Raw genomic sequence first — 16,592 nt, 5'->3', positions numbered from 1 at the left:
ACAACCCTACCTCACTTCTAAAACTGCTAAACAGCATTGAACCCCGGAGAAACGCAGTTCGTTAGCTTTGATGAACAAGGATAGATTAAAACGGATCAGAAATGCCAATCTGTAATGACATGCTCAATTAATGCAGAGAATAAACATATATCACTGAACTAAAAAAAAAATATGTTTGCATCAAAATTAATGTTATGGAGGGATTTAACAGATTAAGTTAAATATATGATGAAATGATCAAATACAACATGGAATGCTGGATTTAATAGATTAAATTAAATAAATATACAATGAAATTATGAAATATGTAATAATACAAGTATAAATGAATAAAGCATTAAATGCATTTATTTATTTTTTCATGTAAAATAGAAAAGGACGTGAAATGCATATTTGCATCATGAAATACAAATTCATTTTTCATTTCAAGCCATATTTATGCTTACTGCACATTTCATTGTGCGTTTATTTTTTCATGTTAAAAACCGGACATGAAATATGCTTTAAAATGAAAAACCTCATGAAATATGAATTTAATTTAACATTTTATTTTCCGGTTTATTTATTTATGCTGGGGTTTCATTGCACTTTTATTTTTTTTCATGAAAAATAATTCCACGCCTCATTTATTTTTATATGTGCATTCTATTGTATTTTTTTATTTATTGCAACATTCCACAACATTTAAAATAATCTCATTATATATTTATAATCATTTATTAATATTTGACTCTTGACTCAGGTCTCTGATTCAGCTTTGTTGTTGTTGTTCAGACTGTAAGTGCGATCGCTGTGTATGTAGTGCATGTATATAATATACAGTATAAACTGCAGGTTTAGATTGAGATGGTGGGTTTAGGCTCAACACCATCCTCGTTAGCATTTAAATTACATCACCAGCTAATGAGAGCAAGTTAATTTCCATCAGTTTATATGCAAATATCCAGAATCAACAACTGTTTCTGTCACCAACAGGAAAGGCATCAGTACAGTAGACCACACAGCTGTTGTTCATATTAATGTCATGATTAGGCTTGCTCCATAATTAGACTCTCTTCACATTAAATGCTACTGGGGAACATTTAATTAATGAAACTAATCAAGAATCCCAGAGGACAAAACCTTCCGTTTTGGTCAAGCTCCTCAATATAAATAAACCTGATTAAATTGTGTGATAAATATATGCCTCCTAAAAGTATGTACCAAATCATGATCACAACTGTTTTCATCATTGATAATAATCAAACAGCAAATCAGCATATCAGAATGATTTCTGAAGGATCATGTGACGCTGAAGACTGGAGTAATGATGCTGAAAATTCAGCTTTGCATCACAGAAATAAATTACATCTTAAAATATATTACAATAGAAAACAGGTATTTTAAATTGTAATAATATTTCACAATTTTACTGCGTTTTTGAGCAAATAAATGCAGGCTTGGTAAGCATTTTCTTTCAAAAACATTAAAAATCTTACCAACTCCAAACAAAGCAGGAAAAAAAAAAAAGCAAAACTAAATACAACTAATTTAATGCAACAACCATAGTCATAGTCATAGATCATAGTTAATAAAGCGAAATAATTTCGGTGAAAATGTATCTATTGCTTAGTAGAAGTCTAAATTAGATAAAAGGGGAAAGAGAATTCAATGAAATATGGGTTCACTTGCATGCAAGTCACAATGTGTTATGGGTGAAATGATTGAAATTCAAGAGAACCATAATTGCCTATTTAATAATAAAATTGTTGGATCAATGCATTTCATGATAAAATGCATTATTAGTGTTATACTCAGAATGTTTTATTGACTTTTTATGCACCTAGCGCTGCATTTGTCCACCACGTGATGTTCAGTGTAAAATATGTGTCCTGAAGTAACACTAGTTGCGATCAACTGCTATACATAACTAAAGGTGTCTCCTGTATTACAGGTAATTCATTTGTGCGAGTACAGATGCCGTGTTCTGCCCCAAACACACCCCGTGGTACCGAGTCGTTGCCTGTGCTTTGTCTTGTCAGGCTGAGTGAACCGCTGATCTCACGTTGCAGCTCTATCAGTTGCACAATGTAAATGAGGTGAGGGCGCAGTTTTTGTGCGTGCATGAGCGAACCCACTGAATGCCTGTTCTCCCCGGGAAGGTGAGGGAGGGGAGGAAACAAGTCAATTGCAATAAAGCAGGGTGTGACTGCAAAGTATTTCAAACAAACCAGAGTGTTCCCGTGGGCTTCCAGCGCAGCCGTGTTGTCATGCTACACACCTTCCGCGGCCTGAGAGATTAGACACTTACAGGAAGCAGAGGTAAGCGTGCTGCTTTTCTTGACCTTGGGTGAAATGAAATGCCAGCGGTTGGGACTTAGCCAATGCATTTTGAGTTTTAGACAAGACGAATGGAGAAAATATGAAGGGCTTTTATGAACGATGTTTGGAAAGTGACTCTAATGAAAAGTAGAGCTTGTGGAAACCTGCTTTTGAGTTTTTTTTTTTTGAGTTTTAAGACTGGACAGTACTGTTAACTCCAGGTTTTTCTGTTGCTTTTTTATTTGGTTTTTTGGACATTTTAAGAAACTTCACTAGTAGATGAATGCCTCTTTGCTTTGGTCTATTGATTTTTCTGATCTTATAAAATTTTTTAGTTTACAATATGACTTAATACTCATTCTTCAGTAATTGTCTCGAGTTTTAAACGAGAAAAATTTAGAAAATTTACAGGTTTTTCTGGTGGGTTTTTTTATATATTTTTTTGGACATTTTAAGAAACTTCACTAGTAGATTAATGCCTCTTTGCTTTGGTCTATAGATTTTTCTGATCTTATTAAATTTTTAGGTTTGCAATGTGACTTAATACTCATTCTTCAGTAATTGTCTTGAGTTTTAAACGAGAAAAATGTAGAAAATAAGGGGATTTTTATGAAAGATGTATGGAAAGTGACTAATAATGAAAAGTAGAGCTTGTGGAAACCTGCTTTTTAGTTTTTTAAGACTGGACAGTACTGTTAATTCCAGGTTTTTCTGTTTTTTTTGTTTTTGTGTTTTTTGTATAGGTTTTTGGACATTTTAAGAAACTTCTCTAGTAGGAAAGTGACTCTAATGAAAAGTAGAGCTTGTGGAAACCTGCTTTTGAGTTTTTTTTTTTTGAGTTTTAAGACTGGACAGTACTGTTAACTCCAGGTTTTTCTGTTGCTTTTTTATTTGGTTTTTTGGACATTTTTAGACACTTCACTAGTAGATGAATGCCTCTTTGCTTTGGTCTATTGATTTTTCTGATCTTATTCAATTTTTAGGTTTGCAATGTGGCTTGCTACTCATACTTCAGTAATTGTCTCGAGTTTTAAACGAGAAAAATTTAGAAAATTTACAGGTTTTTCTGGTGGGTTTTTTTATATATTTTTTTGGACATTTTAAGAAACTTCACTAGTAGATGAATGCCTCTTTGCTTTGGTCTATTGATTTTTCTGATCTTATAAAATTTTTTAGTTTACAATATGACTTAATACTCATTCTTCAGTAATTGTCTCGAGTTTTAAACGAGAAAAATTTAGAAAATTTACAGGTTTTTCTGGTGGGTTTTTTTATATATTTTTTTGGACATTTTAAGAAACTTCACTAGTAGATGAATGCCTCTTTGCTTTGGTCTATTGATTTTTCTGATCTTATTAAATTTTTAGGTTTGCAATGTGACTTAATACTCATTCTTCAGTAATTGTCTCGAGTTTTAAACGACAAATGGAGAAAATATGAAGGACTTTTATGAAAGATGTTTGGAAAGTGACTCTGATGAAAAGTAGAGCTTGTGGAAACCTGCTTTTGAGGGTTTTTTTTAAAGACTGGACAGTGCTTAATTCCAGGTTTTGTTTTTGTTTTTTTGTATAGGTTTTTGGACATTTTTAGACACTTCACTAGTAGATGAATGCCTCTTTGCTTTGGTCTATTGATTTTTCTGATCTTATTAAATTTTTAGGTTTGCAATGTGACTTCATACTCATTCTTCAGTAATTGTCTCGAGTTTTAAACGACAAATGGAGAAAATATGAAGGACTTTTATGAACGATGTTTGGAAAGTGACTCTGATGAAAAGTAGAGCTTGTGGAAACCTGCTTTTGAGGGTTTTTTTTAAAGACTGGACAGTGCTTAATTCCAGGTTTTGTTTTTGTTTTGACTTAATACTCATTCTTCAGTAATTGTCTCGAGTTTTAAACGACAAATGGAGAAAATATGAAGGACTTTTATGAAATTTTAGACACTTCACTAGTAGATTAATGCCTCTTTGCTTTGGTCTATTGATTTTTCTGATCTTATTAAATTTTTATGTGACTTGATACTCATTCTTCGGTAATTGTCTTGAGTTTTAAACGAGAAAAATGTAGAAAATAAGGGGATTTTTATGAAAGCTGTCTGGAAAGTGACTCTAATGAAAAGTCGAGCATGTGGAAACCTGTCTGTGTGAGCTTTAAGACTGAAATCTACTGTTATTTCCAGATTTATTTGGTTTTTTGGACATTTTAAGAAACTTCACTAGTAGATGAATGCCTCTTTGCTTTGGTCTATAGATTTTTCTGATCTTATTAAATTTTTAGGTTTGCAATGTGACTTAATACTCATTCTTCAGTAATTGTCTTGAGTTTTAAACGAGAAAAATGTAGAAAATAAGGGGATTTTTATGAAAGCTGTCTGGAAAGTGACTCTAATGAAACCTGCCTGTGTGAGCTTTAAGACTGAAATCTACTGTTATTTCCAGGGTTTGGAAAGTGACTCTGATGAAAAGTAGAGCTTGTGGAAACCTGCTTCTGAGGGGTTTTTTTTAAGACTGGACAGTACTGTTAATTCCAGGTTTTTTTGTTTGTTTTTTTTTGTATAGGTTTTTGGACATTTTTAGACATTTCACTAGTAGATTAATGCCTCTTTGCTTTGGTCTATTGATTTTTCTGATCTTATTAAATTTTTAGGTTTGCAATGTGACTTCATACTCATTCTTCAGTAATTGTCTCGAGTTTTAAACGACAAATGGAGAAAATATGAAGGACTTTTATGAAAGATGTTTGGAAAGTGACTCTGATGAAAAGTAGAGCTTGTGGAAACCTGCTTTTGAGGGTTTTTTTTAAAGACTGGACAGTGCTTAATTCCAGGTTTTGTTTTTGTTTTTTTGTATAGGTTTTTGGACATTTTTAGACACTTCACTAGTAGATTAATGCCTCTTTGCTTTGGTCTATTGATTTTTCTGATCTTATTACATTTTTATGTGACTTGATACTCATTCTTCAGTAATTGTCTTGAGTTTTAAACGAGAAAAATGTAGAAAATAAGGGGATTTTTATGAAAGCTGTCTGGAAAGTGACTCTAATGAAAAGTCGAGCATGTGGAAACCTGTCTGTGTGAGCTTTAAGACTGAAATCTACTGTTATTTCCAGACTTTCTGATCTTTTTGAGCATTTTGAGAAGATTCAGGGTTTGTTTCGTGTCATAATTCATAAGTAGATTAATGCCTCTTTGCATTGGTCTTATTAAAGTCTTTCTTCTTGCTGTTCTTGAAATCTCTAATCAATTTTATTAAATTCTTGACCAGCTTTAATCGAGATGCTTTTTTTTTGGTGACCGTATGTTTAAAATATAAGATCGAGATGTCTGGTCAAAGTAGAGAATGTAAATCTTTGACAGTTGAACTTTATCTATTGCAAAACACCATTATGGTCCCTTTGAATCTTTAAGCATTGAAATACGCTGTTGTATTTGTTGAAATGTGTCTCTTACAAATGGTGACTTGTGTTGTAGTGCTAAAGTTAGAATATTTTTATGCGCTCAAGTTAAGCAGTTCTTGAATTCAAACTATTCCGTTCGACTCTCCTAGTTTCTTGTTATCAGAAATGGTTAAGAGAGAAGATAGTGGCTTTGTGATAGTGTAGATGTGTGTGGCAGTAATGGGGTTGATAATTCTGTGATCTGTACACGTGGAGGCAGCTCTGTTTACTCGGCGTCTTGTTCAAACAGACGCCGAGCTCTTTGTTATGTTCAGTTGACATGGTGTTCTGGCCGTTCTCATTGGTCATAGTACAGTCACAGAGAAAGACTGTCATTGTGTGCTGCTAATATTGTCTGATCAAAGTCAACATATAAGAAAGGAACAATTATATTATGGTTAAACGGATATGAGCAGATACATTAAAAGGTCAAAATACAGTAATAACTAATGGTTAGCATTTAGTTACAAGTTCAAAAATTTGGGGCCGGTAAGTTTATATATTAAAAAAAGTCTCTTTTGCTCACCAAGGCTGCATTTATTTGACCAAAAATACAGTAAAAACAGTAATATTGTGAAAAATTATTACAATCTAAAATAGCTGTTTTCTATTTGAATATATTTTAAAATGCAATTTTTATTGCTGTGATCAAAGCTGAATTTTCAGCATCATTACTCCAGTCTCCAGTGTCACATGATCTTCAGAAATCATTCTGTTATGCCGATTTGCATGTGTGTGTATAATCAAACATTTTAAAAGCCAAATCTGTTCTGATCATTTCAAAAGAGCTAAATATCAACCAATTTAACTGGCTTTCCTGATATATCACCATAGTTTTATTAAGTCCAATACGGATAAACTAAACTTTCACAGTTTACTTCTAAAATATTTCTGCCAGGGATGTTATTTTGAATTTATTACTAAATTAATTGAGGTGTGGGGGCAATGAGATTGCATCACAGCGCTATAAATCCTTGTATAACCTGCTTGATATATTTCCTTTGACTTGGCCAATTTTTTTAAGTTATTAACCTTGTAAATATGCAAATAAGAGTGTTATACTGCACAGTTAAATATCTCAGAACCTGAGACCCAGGATTACGTTATTATTTAATCTCTGTGAAATACTTTCACTTGTGGATTTGTTTCCTTGTACAGTATATCACGGCTAATATTTGGATGGTATTTGGCTGTGAAGTGCTGTTACACATGTGTTAATTCACTAATGGATCTGAACTCTGAATCAGCACAACAACATGTAGTTTCACACCAGCTCTACTTGTATTTCCAGATCAGGTGTGCGTGTAGGTATGTGCTTGTGGTTTAGCCTCAGGTCAGCATCGCTGAGCTGTTTTGCCATCAACACTCAACAAATTCAGCGACTCATTTAAGGCTCAAAAATAGAACAAGAGCTACAGAATCTCAAACATTTGAACACAGACCCATAAATCACTGTCTTTACATAATTTTATTATTTACCCTTTAATTGTTTGGGATTATCAAGATTCTGCGTTCACTGCACTTTTGTTGTAGGTTTAAATGGATGCAGGACAGTACTGTAAAACATTAATGACAATAATAAGCATCTATTTTGGTTTATGGCATAAATCCACAGCGCTGAATTCATCCTGAATACTTAAGTGTCTTTAAAGGCTAAATAACTCTGACTCATTTAATTCTTGATTTGCAAAATATGTATTTAGTGTACAAATGTTTATACTTTTGCACTGAAAATATGTTTCATTTTATGAGAGGACACTATTATTTTATGATTATACTACTATTACACTCTTTAATTTGTTAGCGAAGTTGTTTTGTGTGTCTAGAATAAAACTTTGAACCTCCAGGTTCTCCCCACATCTCCATCTCTCTTTAAATAATAATAGAACATTTTTGTAAAATATACTACAATCATATATTTATGTGTTCCCCATAAACTCTAATTGTGTATGCTGATGTATGCTACAGTAAAATGTTTATTGTATTACAGTATGTAGGTTATCTGCTATGAAAAAAGGGGAAAAAGAAGATCAGTTATGAAGACAAACTTTTCTTCTTTAGAATAACGAGCACTGCTGCATTATGAATGTGTTCTAAAGGAATAGTTATTTGAACCAAAATGAACATTTGCTTAAAGTTTGCTCACCCTCTGGCCATGCATCCAAGATGTAGATGAGTTTTCATCAGATTTGGAGAAATGTAGCATTACATCACTTGCTCACCAGTGGATGCTCTGCAGTGAATGGGTGCCGTCAGAATGAGAGTCCAAACAGCTGATAAAAACATCACAATAATCCACAAGTAATCCCGGATGGAGAAAATAAGAAGGACTTTCATGAGAGACGTTTGGAAAGTTTCTCTAATGAAAAGTAGAGCTTGTGGAAACCTGCTTTTGAGGGTTTTTTTTAAAGACTGGACAGTGCTTAATTCCAGGTTTTGTTTTTGTTTTTTTGTATAGGTTTTTGGACATTTTTAGACACTTCACTAGTAGATGAATGCCTCTTTGCTTTGGTCTATTGATTTTTCTGATCTTATAAAATTTTTAGGTTTGCAATATGACTTAATACTCATTCTTCAGTAATTGTCTCGAGTTTTAAACGACAAATGGAGAAAATATGAAGGACTTTTATGAACGATGTTTGGAAAGTGACTCTGATGAAAAGTAGAGCTTGTGGAAACCTGCTTTTGAGGGTTTTTTTTAAAGACTGGACAGTGCTTAATTCCAGGTTTTGTTTTTGTTTTTTTGTATAGGTTTTTGGACATTTTTAGACACTTCACTAGTAGATGAATGCCTCTTTGCTTTGGTCTATTGATTTTTCTGATCTTATAAAATTTTTAGGTTTGCAATATGACTTAATACTCATTCTTCAGTAATTGTCTCGAGTTTTAAACGACAAATGGAGAAAATATGAAGGACTTTTATGAACGATGTTTGGAAAGTGACTCTGATGAAAAGTAGAGCTTGTGGAAACCTGCTTTTGAGGGTTTTTTTTTAAAGACTGGACAGTGCTTAATTCCAGGTTTTGTTTTTGTTTTTTTGTATAGGTTTTTGGACATTTTTAGACACTTCACTAGTAGATTAATGCCTCTTTGCTTTGGTCTATTGATTTTTCTGATCTTACTCAATTTTTAGGTTTGCAATGTGACTTAATACTCATTCTTCAGTAATTGTCTCGAGTTTTAAACGACAAATGGAGAAAATATGAAGGACTTTTATGAACGATGTTTGGAAAGTGACTCTGATGAAAAGTAGAGCTTGTGGAAACCTGCTTTTGAGGGTTTTTTTTTAAAGACTGGACAGTGCTTAATTCCAGTTTTTTTTTTTTTTGTATAGGTTTTTGGACATTTTTAAACACTTCACTAGTAGATTAATGCCTCTTTGCTTTGGTCTATTGATTTTTCTGATCTTACTCAATTTTTAGGTTTGCAATGTGACTTAATACTCATTCTTCAGTAATTGTCTCGAGTTTTAAACGACAAATGGAGAAAATATGAAGGACTTTTATGAAAGATGTTTGGAAAGTGACTCTGATGAAAAGTAGAGCTTGTGGAAACCTGCTTCTGAGGGGTTTTTTTTAAGACTGGACAGTACTGTTAATTCCAGGTTTTTCTGTTTTTTTTGTTTTTGTTTTTTTTGTATAGGTTTTTGGACATTTTTAGACACTTCACTAGTAGATTAATGCCTCTTTGCTTTGGTCTATTGATTTTTCTGATCTTATTAAATTTTTAGGTTTGCAATGTGACTTAATACTCATTCTTCAGTAATTGTCTCGAGTTTTAAACGACAAATGGAGAAAATATGAAGGACTTTTATGAACGATGTTTGGAAAGTGACTCTGATGAAAAGTAGAGCTTGTGGAAACCTGCTTTTGAGGGTTTTTTTTTAAAGACTGGACAGTGCTTAATTCCAGTTTTTTTTTTTTTTGTATAGGTTTTTGGACATTTTTAAACACTTCACTAGTAGATTAATGCCTCTTTGCTTTGGTCTATTGATTTTTCTGATCTTATTACATTTTTATGTGACTTGATACTCATTCTTCAGTAATTGTCTTGAGTTTTAAACGAGAAAAATGTAGAAAATAAGGGGATTTTTATGAAAGCTGTCTGGAAAGTGACTCTAATGAAAAGTCGAGCATGTGGAAACCTGTCTGTGTGAGCTTTAAGACTGAAATCTACTGTTATTTCCAGGCTTTCTGATCTTTTTGAGCATTTTGAGAAGATTCAGGGTTTGTTTCGTGTCATAATTCATAAGTAGATTAATGCCTCTTTGCTTTGGTCTTATTAAAGTCTTTCTTCTTGCTGTTCTTGAAATCTCTAATCAAAATGTAATTAAATTCTTGACCAGCTTTAATCGAGATGCTTTTTTTTTGGTGACCGTATGTTTAAAATATAAGATCGAGATGTCTGGTCAAAGTAGAGAATGTAAATCTTTGACAGTTGAACTTTATCTATTGCAAAACACCATTATGGTCCCTTTGAATCTTTAAGCATTGAAATACGCTGTTGTATTTGTTGAAATGTGTCTCTTACAAATGGTGACTTGTGTTGTAGTGCTAAAGTTAGAATATTTTTATGCGCTCAAGTTAAGCAGTTCTTGAATTCAAACTATTCCGTTCGACTCTCCTAGTTTCTTGTTATCAGAAATGGTTAAGAGAGAAGATAGTGGCTTTGTGATAGTGTAGATGTGTGTGGCAGTAATGGGGTTGATAATTCTGTGATCTGTACACGTGGAGGCAGCTCTGTTTACTCGGCGTCTTGTTCAAACAGACGCCGAGCTCTTTGTTATGTTCAGTTGACATGGTGTTCTGGCCGTTCTCATTGGTCATAGTACAGTCACAGAGAAAGACTGTCATTGTGTGCTGCTAATATTGTCTGATCAAAGTCAACATATAAGAAAGGAACAATTATATTATGGTTAAACGGATATGAGCAGATACATTAAAAGGTCAAAATACAGTAATAACTAATGGTTAGCATTTAGTTACAAGTTCAAAAATTTGGGGCCGGTAAGTTTATATATTAAAAAAAGTCTCTTTTGCTCACCAAGGCTGCATTTATTTGACCAAAAATACAGTAAAAACAGTAATATTGTGAAAAATTATTACAATCTAAAATAGCTGTTTTCTATTTGAATATATTTTAAAATGCAATTTTTATTGCTGTGATCAAAGCTGAATTTTCAGCATCATTACTCCAGTCTCCAGTGTCACATGATCTTCAGAAATCATTCTGTTATGCCGATTTGCATGTGTGTGTATAATCAAACATTTTAAAAGCCAAATCTGTTCTGATCATTTCAAAAGAGCTAAATATCAACCAATTTAACTGGCTTTCCTGATATATCACCATAGTTTTATTAAGTCCAATACGGATAAACTAAACTTTCACAGTTTACTTCTAAAATATTTCTGCCAGGGATGTTATTTTGAATTTATTACTAAATTAATTGAGGTGTGGGGGCAATGAGATTGCATCACAGCGCTATAAATCCTTGTATAACCTGCTTGATATATTTCCTTTGACTTGGCCAATTTTTTTAAGTTATTAACCTTGTAAATATGCAAATAAGAGTGTTATACTGCACAGTTAAATATCTCAGAACCTGAGACCCAGGATTACGTTATTATTTAATCTCTGTGAAATACTTTCACTTGTGGATTTGTTTCCTTGTACAGTATATCACGGCTAATATTTGGATGGTATTTGGCTGTGAAGTGCTGTTACACATGTGTTAATTCACTAATGGATCTGAACTCTGAATCAGCACAACAACATGTAGTTTCACACCAGCTCTACTTGTATTTCCAGATCAGGTGTGCGTGTAGGTATGTGCTTGTGGTTTAGCCTCAGGTCAGCATCGCTGAGCTGTTTTGCCATCAACACTCAACAAATTCAGCGACTCATTTAAGGCTCAAAAATAGAACAAGAGCTACAGAATCTCAAACATTTGAACACAGACCCATAAATCACTGTCTTTACATAATTTGATTATTTACCCTTTAATTGTTTGGGATTATCAAGATTCTGCGTTCACTGCACTTTTGTTGTAGGTTTAAATGGATGCAGGACAGTACTGTAAAACATTAATGACAATAATAAGCATCTATTTTGGTTTATGGCATAAATCCACAGCGCTGAATTCATCCTGAATACTTAAGTGTCTTTAAAGGCTAAATAACTCTGACTCATTTAATTCTTGATTTGCAAAATATGTATTTAGTGTACAAATGTTTATACTTTTGCACTGAAAATATGTTTCATTTTATGAGAGGACACTATTATTTTATGATTATACTACTATTACACTCTTTAATTTGTTAGCGAAGTTGTTTTGTGTGTCTAGAATAAAACTTTGAACCTCCAGGTTCTCCCCACATCTCCATCTCTCTTTAAATAATAATAGAACATTTTTGTAAAATATACTACAATCATATATTTATGTGTTCCCCATAAACTCTAATTGTGTATGCTGATGTATGCTACAGTAAAATGTTTATTGTATTACAGTATGTAGGTTATCTGCTATGAAAAAAGGGGAAAAAGAAGATCAGTTATGAAGACAAACTTTTCTTCTTTAGAATAACGAGCACTGCTGCATTATGAATGTGTTCTAAAGGAATAGTTATTTGAACCAAAATGAACATTTGCTTAAAGTTTGCTCACCCTCTGGCCATGCATCCAAGATGTAGATGAGTTTTCATCAGATTTGGAGAAATGTAGCATTACATCACTTGCTCACCAGTGGATGCTCTGCAGTGAATGGGTGCCGTCAGAATGAGAGTCCAAACAGCTGATAAAAACATCACAATAAACCACAAGTAATCCACACCACTCCAGTCCATCAGTTAACACCCTGTGAAGAAAAAAGCTGCATGTTTGTAATAAACAAATCCATCATTAAAGAGTTTTAAATATAAACTGTCACTTCTGGCCAAAATCCATAATCCATAATAATGCTTCCTCCAGTGAAAAAAATCCATCTCCTGTTGTTCTCTCACATCAAAATCCCCCAAACATATTTGTTTAGAACTGGTTTGAACTGTTTTGGCTTGTAATCAGTACTTGTTCTGTGCATATTTCTCTCCTGATTCAGACAAGATGACGTTTTCACTGGAGAAAACAATATTATACAAAGAGGACTCATATTTTACCCGAAAGCAATGTTTAGAAGTTAAAAACATCTCAACGATGGATTTGTTTCTTACAAACCTGCAGCTTTTCTCGTCACAAGACATTAATTGATGGACTGGAGTGGTGTGGATTGCTTGTGGATTATTGTGATGTTTTTATCAGCTGTTTGGACTCTCATTCTGACGGCACCCATTCACTGCAGAGCATCCATTGGTGAGCAAGTGATGTAATGCTACATTTCTCCAAATCTGTTCTGATGAAGAAACAAACTCATCTACATTTTGGATGGCCTGAGGGCGAGTAAATGTTTAGCAAATTTTCACTATTCCTTTAAGAGAGTAAATGATGTCAATTTTGGTTTGTTGTTAAAAAGCACTCATCTTCTCTCACTAGGAACAGCTTCTTCCTTGAAGAAATTCAGTAATATAATCTAAGATGCTTATCGTTGTTCTAGTCACAATGTTCTTAAAGGGGGTGTTGGCATGAAACACTTATACATATTTAAAGCATGACATGTAAAATCTTATCTGGCTGTGCCTGTGTTCACCAGATCGCCGTCATGATTGGGACGATTAGTGCGTGGTTGTGGTGGGACCGGCTGTGGCTGCCGGGAAACCTCACGTGGGCAGATCTCGAAGACGAGGAAGGGCTCGTCTACGCCAGAGCTTCCCACCTCTACGCCACTGTGCCATATGCTTTAGTCTTCCTTGTAGTCAGATACCTGTTTGAAAGGTGAGTCGCTTGTGGAATTTCTGTGGTTATGTTGCAGGAAATGGAAATTTGATCAATCACTTGAGGGCAGATTTCAGAGGCCAGCGTGAGAATTTGTTAATCTTTTTTGCAACACATATGATCAGTGTTGGAGAACTTTTCAAGCTACAAAGCTCGTTTAAAGTAAAGCTACCCTTTTAAAGTAGTTACCCTGTAAAATGTGTTTTTTTTTTCTTAGTTGTACAGTAAATAAAAGATTACTGGAGTACATTTTACAAGAAAATACTATTTGTTTGTCTACTTTAAAATGTAGCTTTTAATTAAATGTGTAACTTTGCAGTTTCTTTGTAATTGTTTGTGAAATTTACTAGCAATTTATGAGGGAAAATTGTTTTTAGACCAATTTTTTTTCCTACACTATAAGCTACTGCCAAAAGTAGCTAACTTTATTGATAGATATATAAACACAAATATACATAAAGCGATGGAAAAAATTAAGAGACCACTTGAAAATTCTCTGTTTCTCTGGATTCGATTTATATATATATATATATATATATATATATAAATACAAATATTGTCTTTTTATTTATATATATATATATACATTCATTCATTCAGAAAATGACAATTGGCCAAAATAAGAAATGTTTTCATCTGTTGTGACTGAAACAATCACCATCAAATATTGATTTCTTAAGTTAAGAGGTTAAGTTAAGTTAAAACATTGGTATCAGTAGTTTGCAGAATAAAACAATTTTTTTATTTACTCAAACACAAATCGTAAATCCAGAGAAACTGAGTATTTTCAAGTGGTCTCTTAATTTTTTCCATAGCTGTATATATAAAATAATATAAAACTTGCACTGATTACATAATTTAAGCAGATCTGTGTTGGTTTTTGGTTTAATAAACTAAATGCAAATAAAAACATCAGAGTACATAGAGTTTTAAACACAAATTACCTAATTAACTAAATATTTCAATATGAAAAAGACCTAAAACAGATATGTTGCCTTCTGGAAAACAAACAAAGCTAGTTTTCAGTCTCCCAGCTTGGTCAGGCTCATCAGTTGGCTGGTTTTAGATGGTTTCTGGCCTTCTTTTCAGCTGGTCAGGCTGGGATATTAGCATAAACTGGCTAAATCTTTTTCTCACGTTAGCATTTTGTTGTGCTAGTCTGCTACTAAAAAGTAGTTTGCTACTGGAAAGGCTACACTATTTTGAAAACAGCTGACCTACTGTTTTGCATTGCTTCCTTAAAGTCCCCATGAAATCAAAATTAAAGTGTTTTGGGTGTTAGTATCAATATGTTAGTCTTAAGGTTATCTATAAGGCAGTGTGCTCCAAAACAGTAACAAAATTCGCATTTAGAAGATATAAGCATTCAAAGCTTGCAGTTCGGGATGGGATTGTGGCTGGCATACTCTGTCAAATGCGGCTTTACGGAGCTCAACGGCTCTAGCCCAAGCTGTGATATTAACGAACGCTATTGGCTGTTTGATATGTCCCGCCCTGTCTTCCTGTTTCAGTTAAAATGACGTCAACACAGAGTAACGCTGCGTGTTTCTAAGCATTTCAGGGGACCTTTAAGTTAGGAAACTGAACATGATTCATATGAAGGATTTGCTTCATATGGATGATTTATGCTTTGAACTTAATGTTAATATAATTAAAAATGCAAACGGTCTAACTGTACTAATGTCTGCCTTTTTAGGTTGATAGCGGCACCGCTTGCAGCTTCGATTGGCATTACAGAGAATCCCAGATACAAAGTGGAGCACAATGCTGTTCTTGACCATTATTTCAGTACAAAGTCAAAACACCCCAGACAGGTAACGTCTTCCCCTCTCACACAACATCACAGTCAGATCCACCTCAGATTCAAAGTCGCCTTTGACTTCATCACTGGGGAGAATCACTGCTGTAGACATTAAGGCAAGATTTTCTGCAAAGCTTCTTTGGAAACGTGATTTGAACTCAATTTCATCTTGATCACATGATTTATACATATTTTTTCTTTTTTTTTTTTTACCCACCGCATATACATAGTAAATCTGTCTGATGATTTGAGATTTAGATTTAATTGTAAAATATTATAAGTAATTTATTCGATCAAACCATCAACCCAGATCAAGTACTTGAGGTTCATCAGCTAATGAAGCATTTTTAGCCCCTTCATAAATTGATTTAATGCTTTCATGTAAGCGTCTGATTTTGTGTTTTATAAAAAAAACGCATACACAGTCATATTAAAACCAACATGCCTCTTTTCTGATATGAGATGGTTTGCAATACTTCTCCACTTACCCTTCTGCACTCTTCCATCCCTTATCAGGCAGATATTGACGGCCTGTGCAAAAAATGCAGCTATTCAAATAGACAAGTGGAGCGCTGGTTCAGAAGGAGACGAAACCAGGACCGTCCTGGGGTTCTGAAAAAATTCAGAGAGGCCAGGTATGAAATACACATAACCTAATATGACTTATTACACATCTGTCTGGAATTCTGATTGGTCAAATGTTGCATTCTGTGGTCAAATATTATCGTATAATAATAAACCAGTGTTCTAGCATTCTTGTAACTCAAAGAGTAGAGCTTGGTGTAAGCAATGGCAATGTCAGGGTTTGGGTAGCGGGATGAGGCGAGGACTCAGTACAGCAGAAAATGGCCTTTTAATAGTAAAATAAGACAAGCAACAAAAACTACCCCGTGGGGGAAAAACAGGACCGCAGGCAGCAAGGCAAGGCAGGGCAGGGCACATCCAGGGTGATACGATGACAAACTGGCACAGGACTGCAAACACAAGGAGAATAAATAGGGAGCAAATGAGGAGGGTAACGAGGGAAACACAGGTGGGGCAAATTAACCAATAATCAGGTAACAAGATGGGTGAGGTCAAGACAATTGACATGCGAGCACATGGCACACAGTAAACAAAGACAAAAGCCATGTGCTCACACAAAACAAAAACACAAGCACATGGCCAGCAAAACAATCACAAGCCATGTGCTT

General features: G+C 34.0%; 1 protein-coding gene across 1 annotated transcript in view; it reads left to right on the top strand.

Annotated features, from left to right (window-relative positions):
• Positions 1-2,050: 2,050 nt before the first annotated feature.
• Positions 2,051-16,592, top strand: part of LOC107719675 (ceramide synthase 2-like) — a 27,070-nt gene continuing 12,528 nt past the window's right edge. The window contains exons 1-4 of the mRNA XM_016527157.1: positions 2,051-2,301; positions 13,417-13,598; positions 15,295-15,412; positions 15,916-16,034. Of these exons, the coding sequence (XP_016382643.1) occupies positions 13,426-13,598; positions 15,295-15,412; positions 15,916-16,034 (410 nt within the window). The 5' untranslated portion in view covers positions 2,051-2,301; positions 13,417-13,425. The remainder of the gene's footprint in view (positions 2,302-13,416; positions 13,599-15,294; positions 15,413-15,915; positions 16,035-16,592) is intronic.

The sequence above is a fragment of the Sinocyclocheilus rhinocerous genome, unplaced genomic scaffold, assembly GCF_001515625.1.
Source record: "Sinocyclocheilus rhinocerous isolate Xijiao unplaced genomic scaffold, SAMN03320098_v1.1 scaffold2406, whole genome shotgun sequence".
In the NCBI taxonomy this organism is placed as follows: domain Eukaryota; kingdom Metazoa; phylum Chordata; class Actinopteri; order Cypriniformes; family Cyprinidae; genus Sinocyclocheilus; species Sinocyclocheilus rhinocerous.
Note: the sequence above shows the minus strand (reverse complement) of the source record. Positions and strands in the feature narration are given on the sequence as shown.